Here is a 15790-nt window from a genome sequence, read left to right on the forward strand (position 1 = left end):
ATGTATGTTTGCTGGTATAAATTGAATTAAATGTACTCTCATATTTCTTCCTTCTCTCTAACACTATTTCATTATTAAATTTTGGGAAGAAAATGTGCCTAAATTTATTATATCTAACTTCATAAAATATTTAGCTAACTATAACAAACATTTCCATTTCCAAACAAAGTTATCACACTTTAAAATCTATCAAGAATAACATATTAATAATATATTTAGAAATGCCAGATTACAGCAGTTTGACAGATTACATATTTATCAAATATACACTCCAACTTCTCTATATCAAAATTGCAAGTATCTTTCCTGATGTTAAAAATAATTAAGGTTGAAGTAATTTTTAAGATTAAAAATAAATTTACATAGGAGTGTATAGGTTATTTCATTTAAAAGTGATATAACTTTTACTGCCATATTTAATACAGCTCTATTATAATATCATTATCAGGCATGGATGAAAAGTATTTTAAAATACAACATATTTCAATTACAAAGTAATTTTTTTTTAGATAAATATTTAAAATACAAAATATTAGAAGTATTGTATTTTTTATTTAAAATATAAAATACAACTCAAGTAGTTGTTCTTTTGTAACATATTTTGTGTATTTAAAATACAAAATAATTGTTTATATTTTTAGTAAGAAAATACAAAGATATGTTTATTATTTTGTATTTAATAAAAAAAAAAAAAAAAGTTATATACAATTTATATTTTATTGTAGGATGATAGTCTGGGTGGCAGTCAATAAAGGTAGCAAAATAGAAGAAAACTATTTATTGTTAACTAACGTTTCGCCCCACTTTGCAGGGCTGTCAGTCGTCAGCTTTGTTTCAATCTGACTGCCCTGCAGAGTGGGACAAAATATTTATTTACAATAATAAATAGTTTTCTTCTACTATTTTGATACCTTTATTGACCACCACCCAGACTATCTTCCTACAATAAAATAAGTTTATATTTTATTTCATGAAATGTTTATTACAAAAAATGTATTTTAGTTTTTATTTTAAAATATTTTATTTGAAATATTGCCTTGATCTGATCATGTGTCAAACAAATTTGATGTTCTGTTTTGACAAATATTCATGCAGATTTAATTTTTAAAATAAGAGCATTTTTGTCGAATATTTAGAAGTTTCCTTAAAGATATGATACATATTAAATAGTAGCATATCTGACAAAAAAAAGTTTTGATTTATTTTTGAATTGTATGTATTCCAAATATTTGTCTATGGGTACCATACAACTATGGTGCCCATAGACTGGGTTTACTTTCTCTACTGGAGTCGTCCTACAGGCCTGTCACAACGTAACCCCATTCAACGGTACAATTAATGGAATACTTTAAAAAAAAATTTTTTTCAGAATTGCCACTATATTTTAAGCAATGCAGCAACCATTATTTTAAATATATATAATTTCGCCTGTTAGAAAAATCATTTTTAAATTATGTTGCAGGATGATAATTTATTATCAAAATCACTGCTTTGCTTAGTAAGTAGACAACTTAAAAAAAAAAAGTATTTATTTTATTTTGTATTGGATGACAGCGATATTACTGTTGACTGGGATCCTTCTGCATACTATCTTTGTAATAATATCTGATACATAATTTAAAAAATGAAGTTTTAAGTTGTGCTAATGTCAAAGCAAAGCAGCAATATACTACCCTTTGAATACATATAGTCAGTGATTTCTACAATTTTTTTCCATTATTGTTTAGACACTGTTTGTTGAAACAAGTTAATGTAAAATTATCCTCAATCTATAAGACATTTATTGGTTGTATAGAAAATAAAGGTGGTTTGTTTTAGGTGGAGGCGGCAGGAGGTGGGGGGTGGGCAAGCCGATGGTGACCCCCGTCCATAGATTCCAACACATAGACTCAGTCACATCTCAACCTCAGTCTTCCAGGCAGACACGCCCACCTCCTTACAAGTATGATATTTGTTTTAATTTTGTATTCTTGAATTTTTTTTAGATTTCTCATTCATTTTCAGTCAAATGATTGTAAAGTATCAATTAAAATAAATAGAATCTTTATTTCAGTGTTGAGGCAATTGTTTAGAATTTGTTTAAAATTTTAGTTCTGTACCATTAATGGTTCTTCGTCAATATTTATTAGATCTACTATTTACAAGTTTCTTCTATAAATATTATTGTAACTCTTGAGACTGGGTATTCACTTTGAAAGTTCCCTTATTTTATTCTGATAACAATAGAAAAAAAGTTATAATATAATAGCAGGATACATACAATACTACAAATTGCTATAAAAAAGATATCGTAAAATTGAAACAAACTAATAAACAGATATATAAAAAGTAACAGTGTATAACAAAATTGAACCTACGCACTAACTAAAATAATTACCTTAATTTAAAACATATGGTTAAATATTGTAAAACCAAATACACATATTCTTCTTTTCTTTTCTTTTACAATGTATTTGATTATTCTTCATTTTCTTACCATTGTCAAATGTTTTTAAAGTTCACTTTTGTCTGATTTGTATTTAGCTGATTGTTGAGCACCTTCCTTTAACTCTGGTTTAAACATCTTTTCTTATACTTAGTTTATTTTTTTGTTATCTTGTTCTTGAAATAAATCTTTATATGTTACATCATAATTATAAATGACTAACTGGCCTATTGGATCATATCTGCCTCTTTTACATGATGAGTACATGTAATTAACTAAATAAAATCTAAAGTTTACGACTAAAAACAAAACAACCAATCAAAGAAAAACTAACATGATGTAAAGTGTCTGTCTATAAATTGTCCAAGAGAGAAAAAAAAGTCTTTTCTAAATCGACTTAGTCTTATTTCACATATAGTGTAAAAGAAAAACAATAAACGATCATACACAAAAGAAGGTTTTCCAATCATATTCGTATTTTAGGAGATTTCTGTATACAAACAGACAAATTCTTTAGCTTTATATTATAGCATAGGTTGATAAAAAGATGAAAGGTTACCATGGAAACTTACAAAGAATATTTTTAAAATAATCATGGTTCCGAATTACATTACATTGTGGATTTGCTAATATTGGTCCAATTTAGATTTTTTTCTTTTGCCTGGTAGAAAATTTAATCTTCTTTCCAATAAGCAGCCTTATGTTACAGATGTGTAGTTGTTGAGCTATTCTAAGAACAATATATTTTATTTTTAAATTAGGTAAAATAGATAATTCTTCAAACCTTCCCTCTTACTTGAGACTGTATTTTCATGCAATTATTAATTCATCATGTCTATCAGAAAGAAATATTCACTAAGATCATATTATAAACATGATGATTGCATAATGATTTTCAGAAACGTTTTTATTCAAGTGGGGCTTGAAAATGATCTTTTATTTGAGAATCGTCCATGAATTCAATATAATACATAATCCATAAAATTATTTAGTTGAGTAATTATGTAGGATATAATTATTTAGGAATGTAATCAGCATGTTTTAGTTTACTTTAATTAATTATGGCTTGATATTGGTTATTGAAATTAAAGATTTTTTTATGGAAATTAATTAATCCTTATACTAAAAATCTGAACAGTAGCTTGTACAACCCCCCTTTGTACTATTTTAGTGTATGCAGAGAACCAGATACAACACGAGTTGAGGTCGATAGCTCGGTGTACCTTGAATCACCTGCAGAACCTCATCACTCTCCACCTGTCGCCAAATTCAGGTGTGGTATGTGGGCTTCCTTCGCCCTCGCCACTGTCTTCGTCGCTGGTGCCAAATTTTATTTTGACCATCAGGTTGGTCGAGATTTTCTTATTATGTCATAGCAGAAATTATAATTTGTGAATAAAAAAATTAAAAATATATTTTAAAAAAATTTATTTTGAAATCTTTTTGTACATCTGTTTTTATTAGTTCTGTTGTGTACTAATATATGCCAGAATTTGAACAAAAAAATTCTTTCTTACGTAGTATTTCAAACAGACTCCTCATTCCAATCTTAGCAGTAAAAGACAGTTTAGTGGGCAATACTATCTTCCGTCTTGGTTAGTAGAAGCATACTGTCATGGATGACATCACATTACTGATAATTCTACAGTTCTTCTTCTTCTTTTACTGGTACAACTGGCGCATGAAGCTGTCCTTGGCCTGCTCAACGGCCGCCAACCATCTTTCTCTATCTTCTGTAAGGTTAACTGAAATCCTCAATTGTCGCAGATCCCACCCCACAGCATCCCTTCATCGACCCTTTGGTCTACCATGTCGCTGCACACCATCCGGAACGTAACTGTACTGTTTATGAGCCACTCTTTCTTCGCTCATCCTCATTACAAGGCCAAGCCATTTAAGCCTCTGTTTCCTTATGTACTTATACAGTTCTATTAATTTTAAAATTCTATTCCATTTTCATAGGTAAGCATTAATGAAACAACATAATAGTTTCAGAGATAGTCACATTTTGATTTTCAGTTTGTTACAAATATTAATTGGTGATTAATATCCTCCTTGTTTCTTTAACTCAGAAACCTCATAAGTTGTGTAAATTCAAATTTAAATTTAAATATTATAATGACTCTTATTGGTTAAGAGATAAATCAAATCAGTCAAATTTTAGTTATTAGTCATTTTGAGTTGCTTGAATCATCACGATTTGTCTTGGACTGTTTATTGTCCTGTGACTTATGAAGTTTCTCAACTTACCGATTCAGTTATTTAGAGAGGCAGTATTAAATAGATCAAGGAAGGGATGATAGATTTCCTTTGCAAATCCAATTTATGTGGGAATTCTAATGGCAAAGAAATATGATTGAACCGAGCTCTGATGACTGGAAAATGTCCAGGAGGGATTGGAACAGTAAGATGGAAGCTTTTATTTTATGTTCATTAAATACCATTGTAAGATGAAATCACTGAAAGAAACTGCTTATCTCCTGTCCAAAATTTATGGTTTATAATACTGGGTATACCAGAGCACACGATTCTAGCATGTCGTACTTTCACATTTTTTTACCTATGTCCACACTCTTCCTTTGTCGCATGCCTCTAACGCTCAGTATGGTCTTAGGTCTAATGTCATGTATTATTATGTTCTTTATTTTTCTTCTGGATATTGAAAATCATTTAAAAGTAAAGATTAAATTTTTTACCAACCTTAGTCGTAATAATTATAAGTTCAAATTTGTCGAGAAATGTTAATCTATTACTCAGAGATTATCTCAAATAAAAATAATATTATACATCTCAATATAATTTGTAAATTAAAAACAACATTGTTTTTAAAACAAATTTAAAATTTTATTAAAAATAAACATCGGCAATAATTAAATTTTTATTATAATCAGTGTGAATGAGTACTTTGCTGCGTTCATTTTTATGTAACAGCTTTAAAGATTGTAAAGTAAATGGCTTTAGAAGGATTAGTGATTGTAAAATAAAGCTAACTTAGTATAAATTTGGTTCTTTTGTTTCAGTTATCTTATCTAAGATTTTCAAGGTTTCCTCCGGAACTTGTGAAAATATCATTGTCGTATATTGTGCTAACACTTTCAGATGATTCTCGTCAGGAGTCTATTTATAAAATGTACTGTAAAAAAATGTGAATTTTATTATGTACGTAATTTTTTCTATGTTTGACATCAGATTATTATAATCATTACATCCAGTTTATTGTGTTAATATAATGAATAATTCAGTTGTAAATATGAGCCAGAATTTTCTGTTGTTTTATCCCTTCAAATTTTATACATACTAAATATATATGTATGTATTTTGTGGTGACTTCTTTTTATTCTTCAAATTATTTTCTGTTAATAAACTCACAAAAAAATATATCAATCTTAATATAGATCAATCTTACCTTTAACTAAGGTGTTTTTTTCTTTTTACTAACTCAAATATCAAATAATAGAAATGAAACTACAGATAAACAAATTATATTTCAATTGGACCAAAATTAAAAATTAAAACTGAAATAAAAAATATCTACATAAATAAAAATTAACTTATATGAATCAAAAGTAAGGTTTAGTTTCATTTAGGACTTATTTAGGATTAGTTTAATCTTTTGTGAGAATAGGTATCCGTAAATCCTTTTGAAATTAAGCATAGCAGAATAACGTTATACAAATATTTATTATTTATATTTAATATAGTTTTGTTTGATATTTGACTATAGGCATATCCATTGTTATTATCTTTCTTCATTGTGGGCCATTATATTATTCTTCATAATGATATCCCGTTTTACAGTTGGATAATCATCTCTTTCAACTTGAACTTTATTTAACTATTGTCCTTTTCTATTGTGATAATATTTTTTCCATATTAATTTGACATCTTAGATCTTATCACAACTAACTGTACTTAGCATAAACTGTATTTATTCACTACTAATGTATTGCAAGCTATATATGAACATATTTATGGCTTTTACTACACTGGGTTACTTTTTGTAATTTCCTAACTTTTTGTATTTTCTGGCCTTGACAGTAATCATTGCTTCTCATCTCATTGTTCATTTAATTGACATTATAACTACGAAAACAAATATTTTTCAATATTCTTCTACTTGATATTTATTTTTAAAAGTTATATTTTCTGTTTACAAATTACTTTTTGTTTTATAGAAATAATTTTTTTTTTATTGAAAACAAATACAAAAAACATAATCACTTATTTTATTATTATTTAAAATATTTTAACTTAAAAAAAAAAATTATATTAAACCTTTTCTAACTGAATTGTTATAATGTTGGTTGATATTTAATTATTTGTTAGATTTAAAAAGGAATTTCACTTATATTTTATTTCTTTGTTTTCTATTAATTCACGATTCATTGAATTTAGTTAGATTATAATTAGCCAGGACTTGAATTCCTAACATTTTAACTAGGTTAAACTTAAAACTTGCTTCCTATTTTAATATTAATCATTGTATATAACTATTATTATGTAATTTTTATATCACTATTATGGTATGTTATTATATATACTTATTTTGCTTTTATTTTTTTTAAAAAAAGGCTATATTACTTTAGTAGAACCATTAATAAAAAAAAAACAATAATATATTTGATTATTATTATATGGTTATTATATTATTATAGGTATTTTGAGTATTATATTGTTCATTGGTTGTTCAATAATATATTTAATTACTATTATATGGATCATTCTCACAAAATTGGGCAGAAGTGATGTCCTATTTTTGATTTTGGAGGTGAGAAAATTTTTAATTTGTTGTGAAGAACTACCTAAAAGTGAAAATTTTATTTTCGCGGTCAAATAATTTTTTTCATGAAAATTTGTTAAATTCTTCAATATTTCTGATTCTGTCCATACAATGAGGTACCATGTTCCTGAATTCAAGATTTTGTATAAGGGATAACCCTCTCTGGATAATCCTACCTCGTATTAAGGGCATTGGGACTGTGAACATGTTTCCTGGCTTCAGCCTGCGACTCCTCAAAGTGAACGCCACTCCTGATCTGAGTGGAATCTACAATGGCTTTTTCCTTCCCACTAACTTCTACAGGTGCTCTGTAAGCAGGTGGAGGGCCACTATGACCCGGCAACTGCATCATCCAATTTGATGTCACTGATGAAAGATTTTTTAGCTCTGCCAGGGTTTTCTCCTTTTCAACTAGGTTTTTGTACATGATTCTCCTTTGTATCAATTATTCCCTGGTCAGTCATTGCCCAGAGAGATCTCTAAGACTCCATCGACCACTCTTTCCTGAATGCCGTCTAGAAATTCCTTATCCCACAGCACCGGTTGATCATGTTAGGTGACCCAACTCTATCCCACTTCTGGAAACAGGATTAGATGTCTAACTAGAAGATGCTTTTCCTGCATGTCATTAGAGCATATAAATCAACCTTACAGGAATAAGTGGTCAATATTTTGTATCATGGTTAATACCTCTCCAATTCCTAGTGTGAGTTGAAATGCCAAACCTTCATGTTGCCCTGCTTCAAGAGTTAAAAATTTAATGTTATTTTATGGTGATTTCTATTTAAAAATGCTTTCTAATTATTTCAAACTCCCATAAAGAGTATTCCTTTAGTATAGAAGTAAAAGATTATTTATTTGATTAATTAACACATCTATATTATACTATTTTTTATTTTATTTATGCTAATAAAATAGAAATTTTACTTATTAATTTTATATTTAAAAACAGTTAACAATCAATGAGTTAAAATGTTTTTCAGGGTACTGGCTTGGAAGTCCTAGTCACTTGTACTGTCCTGGTCGTCTTACTCTACTTAGTGGCCGGCTGCACCCTGTCAATATGCCGCACAAAGAGCAGAGCTCAGTTGGAAGAGCCTCCGACGCCACCTCCAGTGGCCAGGATCGAGATGTTACCTCCGCCAGTTGTCGGTCCTCCTCCACTTGACCTCGAGGCTCCTCCCCCACCATACCATATTGCCGTCTCACTTCCTCATCATTCCATAACTCCACCTCCATCTTACGAAAAGGCTGTTAGTTAATTTTTCCAGTTCTGAATTAGGCAAAGTTACTAACAGTCATGCAAGGGAAGGTTAATTTTGGACATTATCAATACCCTGATAATGCTTTTTCATCATAATATCCTACCCTATTAGTTGGCAAACTGCGGACCCCATGAGAGGAAGATCATTCATGGTTTTGAGAATTATCGCCTTACTTTAGAAAAGTGGCATAAGCGCAGTTAAAACAGCATATTTTATCCCTAATTTTGTAGTTATTAAATATAGTATACTCTCTTAATTACACATTTATTACATTCATATAATGTAACTTAAGTGATGTGATAGTTTTATTTTATTCCTATCAAGTTACCTTTATAAAAAAAAGTTTAAACAGAATACTGAAAGACCCTCAGATCATGGAGGCTGTACTGAAATAGATCATTTTCCTTGAAAATTGTAGACTTTATTATTATATCTTAGTATATTTTATATATATTTTTATTAAATCCCGTAAGTTTTGATTATTCAATAAATTTAAAAAAAATTAAATAACTAAGTTTTTTTTACAATTAAATCATATTTAAAATTTGTAACTAACTTTGATTTTAATTTGCGGCAAGACTATGTATATAGAACTATTCATATATTTTCTTATTGTTAAACTAAATTAGAAAATGTTGCCTTATCCCTTTTTTCTTGTGCTAAGGCGATATATTCATCATACCTTATTAATTCATTTTGATTGTTGTCACCCATTGCTTATTTCAAAATACCTTATGAAAAGGCCCGGCCTGCTCATTTTAATATTGGATATGATTCAATTATACACCTGTTGCCATATATTTTACTATCGTTAGTTTCAATTAGCTATAAATTAAAAAAGTAATAGTATATTATTTACGATTTCATTGAAATAAAATAGTTTTACAAGCCTTGGTTTTTGAAATAAGTTTAAGCCCATTCCTTCAAAATTTGAGATAAAAGTTTAAAGTTGAAACATCTAAAAAAAAATTTATTGCATTTAGGTTCTGGTATTTTTTCAATACTGCAATTGTTAATAAATTTATTAAAAAGAAAAAATATTTAAATTTTTAGTGAAAATTTTCAAAACATAAATTTTGTATCTATTGATGGACTTAAACTATAATGAAAAAAATATATATATATGTCAACCATGTGTTTATTTGAAGTTTGACTTCTGTGATTTTATAAGCACATTTTAGCAATATGCGCACAAAATATCTATTCAGTATTCTTATGAGAGCTTTATAAATTTATTTAATATAAAGTTGAGCATTGTATCCAGTGAATAGATTAACATATATAGTTAGGTATCCTCCATCCTTATTTTTTATTTTATGGCGAAGTCAGTCGGTCTTAAGCGAATCAATCAATACGTCTATTTTTACACTCACATCATGTCTTCTCACATGTGAAAACATTATACTATTTTATTCTTCTTGACTGTTTTATTTTTGGTCTTACCTCATAGAACATCAGTACTGGATTAGTCTCACCATGTGTTTTAGCAGGATATTTGAAAGAAAGACCCACCTAGTTGTCAGAGTACCCTATTCACATCTTTATTTTTGGTTGCTATTACAGTTTGTCAAATGAAAGTTCGCAACATTTGCTATAAACTGTACATTTAAAACATCTGGATTTGTTGACTTTATCGCCAATGTTGTTTATATATTTGATATTATAAACGATTAAATCAAGCATTTTCAAATACATTACTAAAATCAATAAAAGTCTTTAATAAAGTACCAGAAATCGTATCCAAATACGATTGAATAAAAATTTTTGCTATTATTTTTTCAACTTAGCTTCACAATATCTTACTTCCACTCATCAATAAATACTTCAAAATAATAAAAAAAAGTTTGAAATTACACCATTAACAATGATGCATGTTTAAACTAAATTTAATGTGCACAAGTATCCCATTCACGAGAGTGTCGATACAAATGACTTGTAATCTACAATTTAAAGGATTTTTTTTTCGATTTTTTGCTTGTTCGCTAACATATGAGACTGTTGGTCATAATTATCTTTAACATGTATGGATGTCAATGTGACCTAAAACAAATAAAATTGTATGTTTCATACAAATATTAATATGGTAGTTATAAAATTTTATCTATATATTAACTAAAAGAGTTTAAACCCTCAGTTATTTACTCTTGGTGTATTTAATCGATCTTATTATTTCTTTTTTTCTTTTTAATTTTCATTCATCACAGATTTCAGCTTCTGACATATGTATATGTATTTTAGAAAGAATGGATTAAATTGAATTGATAAGAGTTTGTTTGTATTATTATTTTTCTATGTAGAATAATTTTGTAGTTTTTTATTTCTTATTTTATACGAATACATAATTTTGAGATAAAACTAGTCTATGAATTTTTAGGTCATATATAAATTTATAAATTTCATATTTATATAAAACCTCTTTTCTATAAGTCTCTTTCTATTTGTTCAGTTCGATTTAGTCCAGAAAGATTCAGTGAATGAAGCTACGTGTAGAGTAGTGTTAAATTGTTAGTTTTTATTATTTAAATGGAGTGTAAAGCCTTAGCAACCTATGTCAGAAGTTTACAGTTAATTGGATAGGAAATGAGAATTTCCTAAAAATTTTCACATAATAATAGTTATTTGAACAAAATCAGGCAAATTTATATTTAAACTCGATGTGAGGCACAATTCAGACTAACATTCTTTAGTGTAAAAAATATTTTTCTGGCATTCACAGTATCATGTCTGATAATGTAAAACTAACTGAACTGAAGTGTGCATTATTATAAAATGTTGACATAATACAGTGAACCTTCAAGGTCTAAACATTGTTTTGTTCATCATCACTCACTGCATTGAGTGATTTTGTCATTTGTATCTTCTAAACTAGAGGCTATTTCACAGAATGTATCTGTACCCTTTCTAACTTTTGTGATTTTATTATTGATATAATTGATGTCAAAAAAATAATTATAAAGTTAGAGTTGAAGGATTACATTAAATTAACCAAAACACCTATTATTTCCTTCATCGACCAGCCTTTAATGGAGCAAACTTAAAAATAATTAGTAAATGAAATTTTTGGTGAATAATCAAATGAGTTGCTGAGGTTTTACGCTTTTTACAAACCAATGTTTTTGTAGTCTTCCAAAACTCCACTTTTAATTAGTATTATTAATCAGTATTCAATGAGTTTAGTTTTAATCTAAGGTTAGTTACTCCTTTCTGGTTAATGGATAAGTGGTTAAGAAGCTCTTCTTAACCGAATATGATAAAGTAAGGATCAAAATGGGTACTGTATAAGCTCTTTTAGAGTTGTTTAATGTTATGTATTATATTTCAATACAAAAATGATTTTTTTTTTTTTTAAATTTTAGTATTCTGTTATTCTCAATATGTATTTGTTTTACTGATGCTCAGATCACACAAGTACCAAAGAGTAATATGTAAGCAAATCTTGAAGTGATGTTTAACATTGACTGATATATATATTACGTATATATGTTACAAATGTGATAAAATTCGAACATTTTTTATCTACTATGCATATATTTAGTGTGTTCATTCAAAATCAATTGAGTGATAATCCGTGTTTTAAAAAGTTTTGCATTTATATTAAATCCTTTTTGGTAATGTTAAATACTTTTAAATTATTATTAATTGCATTAGATTTATTGTATCAACTTTGGAAAAAAAAAAAAAAAAATTAAACTTGTTCTTGCCTCTATTTATAAAGTTCTCTCTTGTGCATTGCCATTGTAAACAATCGTGCACAATTATCAAAATGTATATAGTAGATTTTGAACAGTTTTAATATACAAGAATAGTATTCGGTTAAATGAAACCAACCCATTTTTAATAAAAATATTTAAATTTAATGTATAAAGTATAAGTTGTTATTATTCAATATTTAAATACTGTACAAAAAAATTATTATTGATCATAATGTCGATTATATGAACTAACTGGGACCAATGTCTGGTTCATATCATCGTATAAAAGGAAGAATATAAATAACAAAGCTATGAATGTTTTTCATTAGCTAAGAAATTGTTTTATTAAATGTTTTAAGCGACAAATACACCTATAATTCCTTTACATCCGATATTATTTCAAATAATTATGGCACGCAATGATTTTATGTTTAATAGGTTTTAATTGCTTGCATACATTTTTTATGATATTCAACCTATTATAAAGTAATATGGGGTGCTCCAAATTTTACTAACTTTGAATTTTTGAATAACTGAAAATTTGTTTATGAACCTACATTTTCTTCTTTTTTAAAAAAATTCTGAAATGATTATGCTTTAATACTACATTCATGCCCAAATTCCATCGCAATCATTTTTAAGAGATTGATAATTTTATTCAGTAGTCCCTAATATACACTTACACCTGCCTTAAGGAGTAAGTATATCCGTGGGATCTAGAAGACTTATTATTCAAGTTTTTGGGCTCGCGCATGATAGTTTTTTCCAGTTGATTATTTTGCTGACGTAATCGTTGAAAAAAGTTATAAAGTTTCTGAAATACACATTTTACATTCTTCAGTGACATTCATGATAGTGTAACATGGAACAATGGTGAATAAATATATTGAAAACTCGTTATACTTCAACTTGCAGTTGATTTGTGAAACATGAATGTTAAGAATTCATATTCCAAAAAAAAGGCAATATATACGAATTCTGAGTCCGGATTTAATGAGATTTACCCACATTATCTTAACTGAAAATTTTTTATGCTAGAGGAGAATTCTCATCATATAGCTAAATGGAATATGGATGAAAACTAACTTAAATAATCTATATTAAATAAGACATGTAGATCTAAATAATTCTTTTTATTTAATAATAAAAAATTAAAAATAGCAGATCTTTGCTTGATTGATAGGTCAAAACCCCTTTTTTAACTTTTGAGACCTCAATTTTTTTAAGGGAATGCAAAAGATCACATTTTTCTGCAATACAAATGAGATCTTACATTTTCTAAAACAAGCAAACGCTCCATCAGAATCCTTGGTAATAAAATTAGTATATGTGATTTAGATTGCCTTAAGCTTATAAACCATAATAGATTCGATTTTCATAAACAATTTGATATTTGATTTATTTTTTCCACTAAAGTGGTTTTCCTAGACTTAAATTTCTTAAAACATTGTATTCCATACAAGGCTAGCTATTTCCTCATCCCAGGTCCTCCCAAACTTTCTTCCACCTCATCTTTCCATTTTATTCTAGGTCTTCCTTTTTCCTTCTTCCTTCCATCTTTCATTTATTTATTTTATCTTTGACATTTTTTCCAGAAGATTTATTGATGATTAATAATTTGCTAAACTGTTAATGCTTTCAAAAACTATTCCACTTAATGATACTCTATTTGAAAGTTAGATTTCATTTTCAGCCTTTACCGTTTCTTAGTCATGGGAATTTTTATGTTTCATTTAACTTTGGAGTTGAACAAGTTCATATAATCGACATTCTTTTGCATTTTCATGTACATTTAAATTCAATATCCTATCCTCATTTGAAATGAATTTATTTATTAAATAATTTGTAAAATATGTAAAAAAAAAAATTAAGTGTTTATCTCAATTAAATTTTTATTCCTTTTGTTTTCCTGTAATTTTATCTAACAATGTAATAAGAAAATGTGTCTGAAAGACACATAATGTTAATATTAATTTTTCTGTATGTTTCTTAGTTATTTAGAAGAAAAAAATACGTAAATATGCAATTGTTCAATTTAATTGTTTTTATATTTGTTATTAGTGAAAATGATGAAATGATGCTCAAGAGCATTTATTAAAAAAAATATACAATTTTTCAAAGAGGAATTTTTCCACATTTAATTAAATCTTAATTCCATCCAAAGTAAAGCAGTTTGCATCAATTTATTTGTGTCCTGATATTTTTCTTTAATATTCCTCAAGAAAAAGAAAAACAATTTGTACTAACCAAAGAAATCTCAAATATAAGTGTATATGTTATTACCAAAACTGTTCTTTGTTTTTAACCCTTGTATCTTACATGGTTTATCATTTAACAAATGTTTTTTTCATATTTTTGTGTAGTTAAGCAATTTTAAGCTTTTTACCACACTAAAAATAAATATTATTCTTTAAAAGGTTGTAAAACATAACCCGATGAAAACTTAGAAACAATTATTTAGTAAATAGTCAAACAAGTTTGTTTTTGGTAGTGAATTAAAGGACAAATATTTTCTTGAGTTGATAGCAGATTTCCAAAAATACCTACTGGTAGTAATATAGATGTATAATATACCACTGGAAAGCTAAAAATTTTAGAAAAAAATGGTAGGTAATGGAGAGTAATAAAACAGTGATTTCATAAGAAAATATTTTCGTGTTTCCAAGGTTACTACATCAAAAGCCAGTTTTTACTTTTACTTACAAGTATATGAAATAGATAGATGAGGAAAGTATTGCAATCATACAAAAATTATGAATACAAATTTTTAACAGAAGCCCACGATCCGCTGATTCTAAATAACCAAGTTTCGCAAAATGTTATGCATTTGTATAGAAGACTAATTAAGAAACGATATAATGAATTCTTATGGAATTATTTTAAAATTTTAATTAACAATTACCTTTGTAAAATCCTTAATGCTCCTCACTTTGTTACAAATCAAGTCATCCATCATGACCTCAATGTCCCATATTTTGCCGATTTGGCCAAAACCAGATACCATTCCTTCCATGGAAAACTTCCCAACCACCCAAATCCACTTGTTTCTAACCTAGCTTCTCCTTCATTACCTAATAATCCTCCTAGGCGTCTGAAAAGAAGATGGCCTCGGGATCTTCTCCTCTAGAAATGTTATTGGAGCTCTATAAATGAGTAGATTATCCACATGTTTGTATCATGTCACTATCTCACCTACAGCAAATTTACTTGTTGTATATATTTTATAGAGTTGTAAATAATAATAAATAAATGATTTAAAAAAATTAACAATTAAAATTAGACATGGATGTGCAGGGAATAAATATGAATTCTGTTTAGAATATTTGTTTATTTCTGATAGTTTCTATAAACAGCATTTATATATAAAATGCATGTTATCTAATTAAATTAACATAAGCTGAAACTGCTTTCTCAGATCACTCAACATGTACAAAATTACAGTTGATAACCTATTGTTTATGTTTAACCTGATTAATGAAAATATAGCTTTAAGCTGGATTAAGTATGTATAAGTACTTACATATTCACTCAATATATACAGTGTTTCCCTAACTAAGAGATTAGTTAGATCATGTACTTAGAATTTAGACTTAAAATCATCAGTCTAGAAACTAAGTTACGTAAACAT

At 27.6% G+C, this 15790-nt stretch overlaps 1 protein-coding gene across 7 annotated transcripts in view; it reads left to right on the forward strand.

Moving 5' to 3' along the window:
* The window catches only part of LOC106684534 (uncharacterized), an 18615-nt gene extending 9252 nt beyond the window's left edge, over nt 1-9363 (forward strand). For all 7 annotated transcript variants that reach the window (XM_067048340.1, XM_014426665.3, XM_014426664.3 and 4 more), the window contains 3 exons: nt 1819-1942; nt 3597-3771; nt 8189-9363. In XM_067048340.1, coding sequence (XP_066904441.1) covers nt 1819-1942; nt 3597-3771; nt 8189-8467 — 578 coding nt within the window. In that variant the 3' untranslated portion in view covers nt 8468-9363. The remainder of the gene's footprint in view (nt 1-1818; nt 1943-3596; nt 3772-8188) is intronic.
* Nucleotides 9364-15790: the final 6427 nt, after the last annotated feature.

The sequence above is a fragment of the Halyomorpha halys genome, unplaced genomic scaffold (assembly GCF_000696795.3).
Source record: "Halyomorpha halys isolate HHAL.00 unplaced genomic scaffold, Hhal_1.1 Scaffold588.1, whole genome shotgun sequence".
NCBI classification, from domain to species: Eukaryota; Metazoa; Arthropoda; class Insecta; order Hemiptera; family Pentatomidae; genus Halyomorpha; species Halyomorpha halys.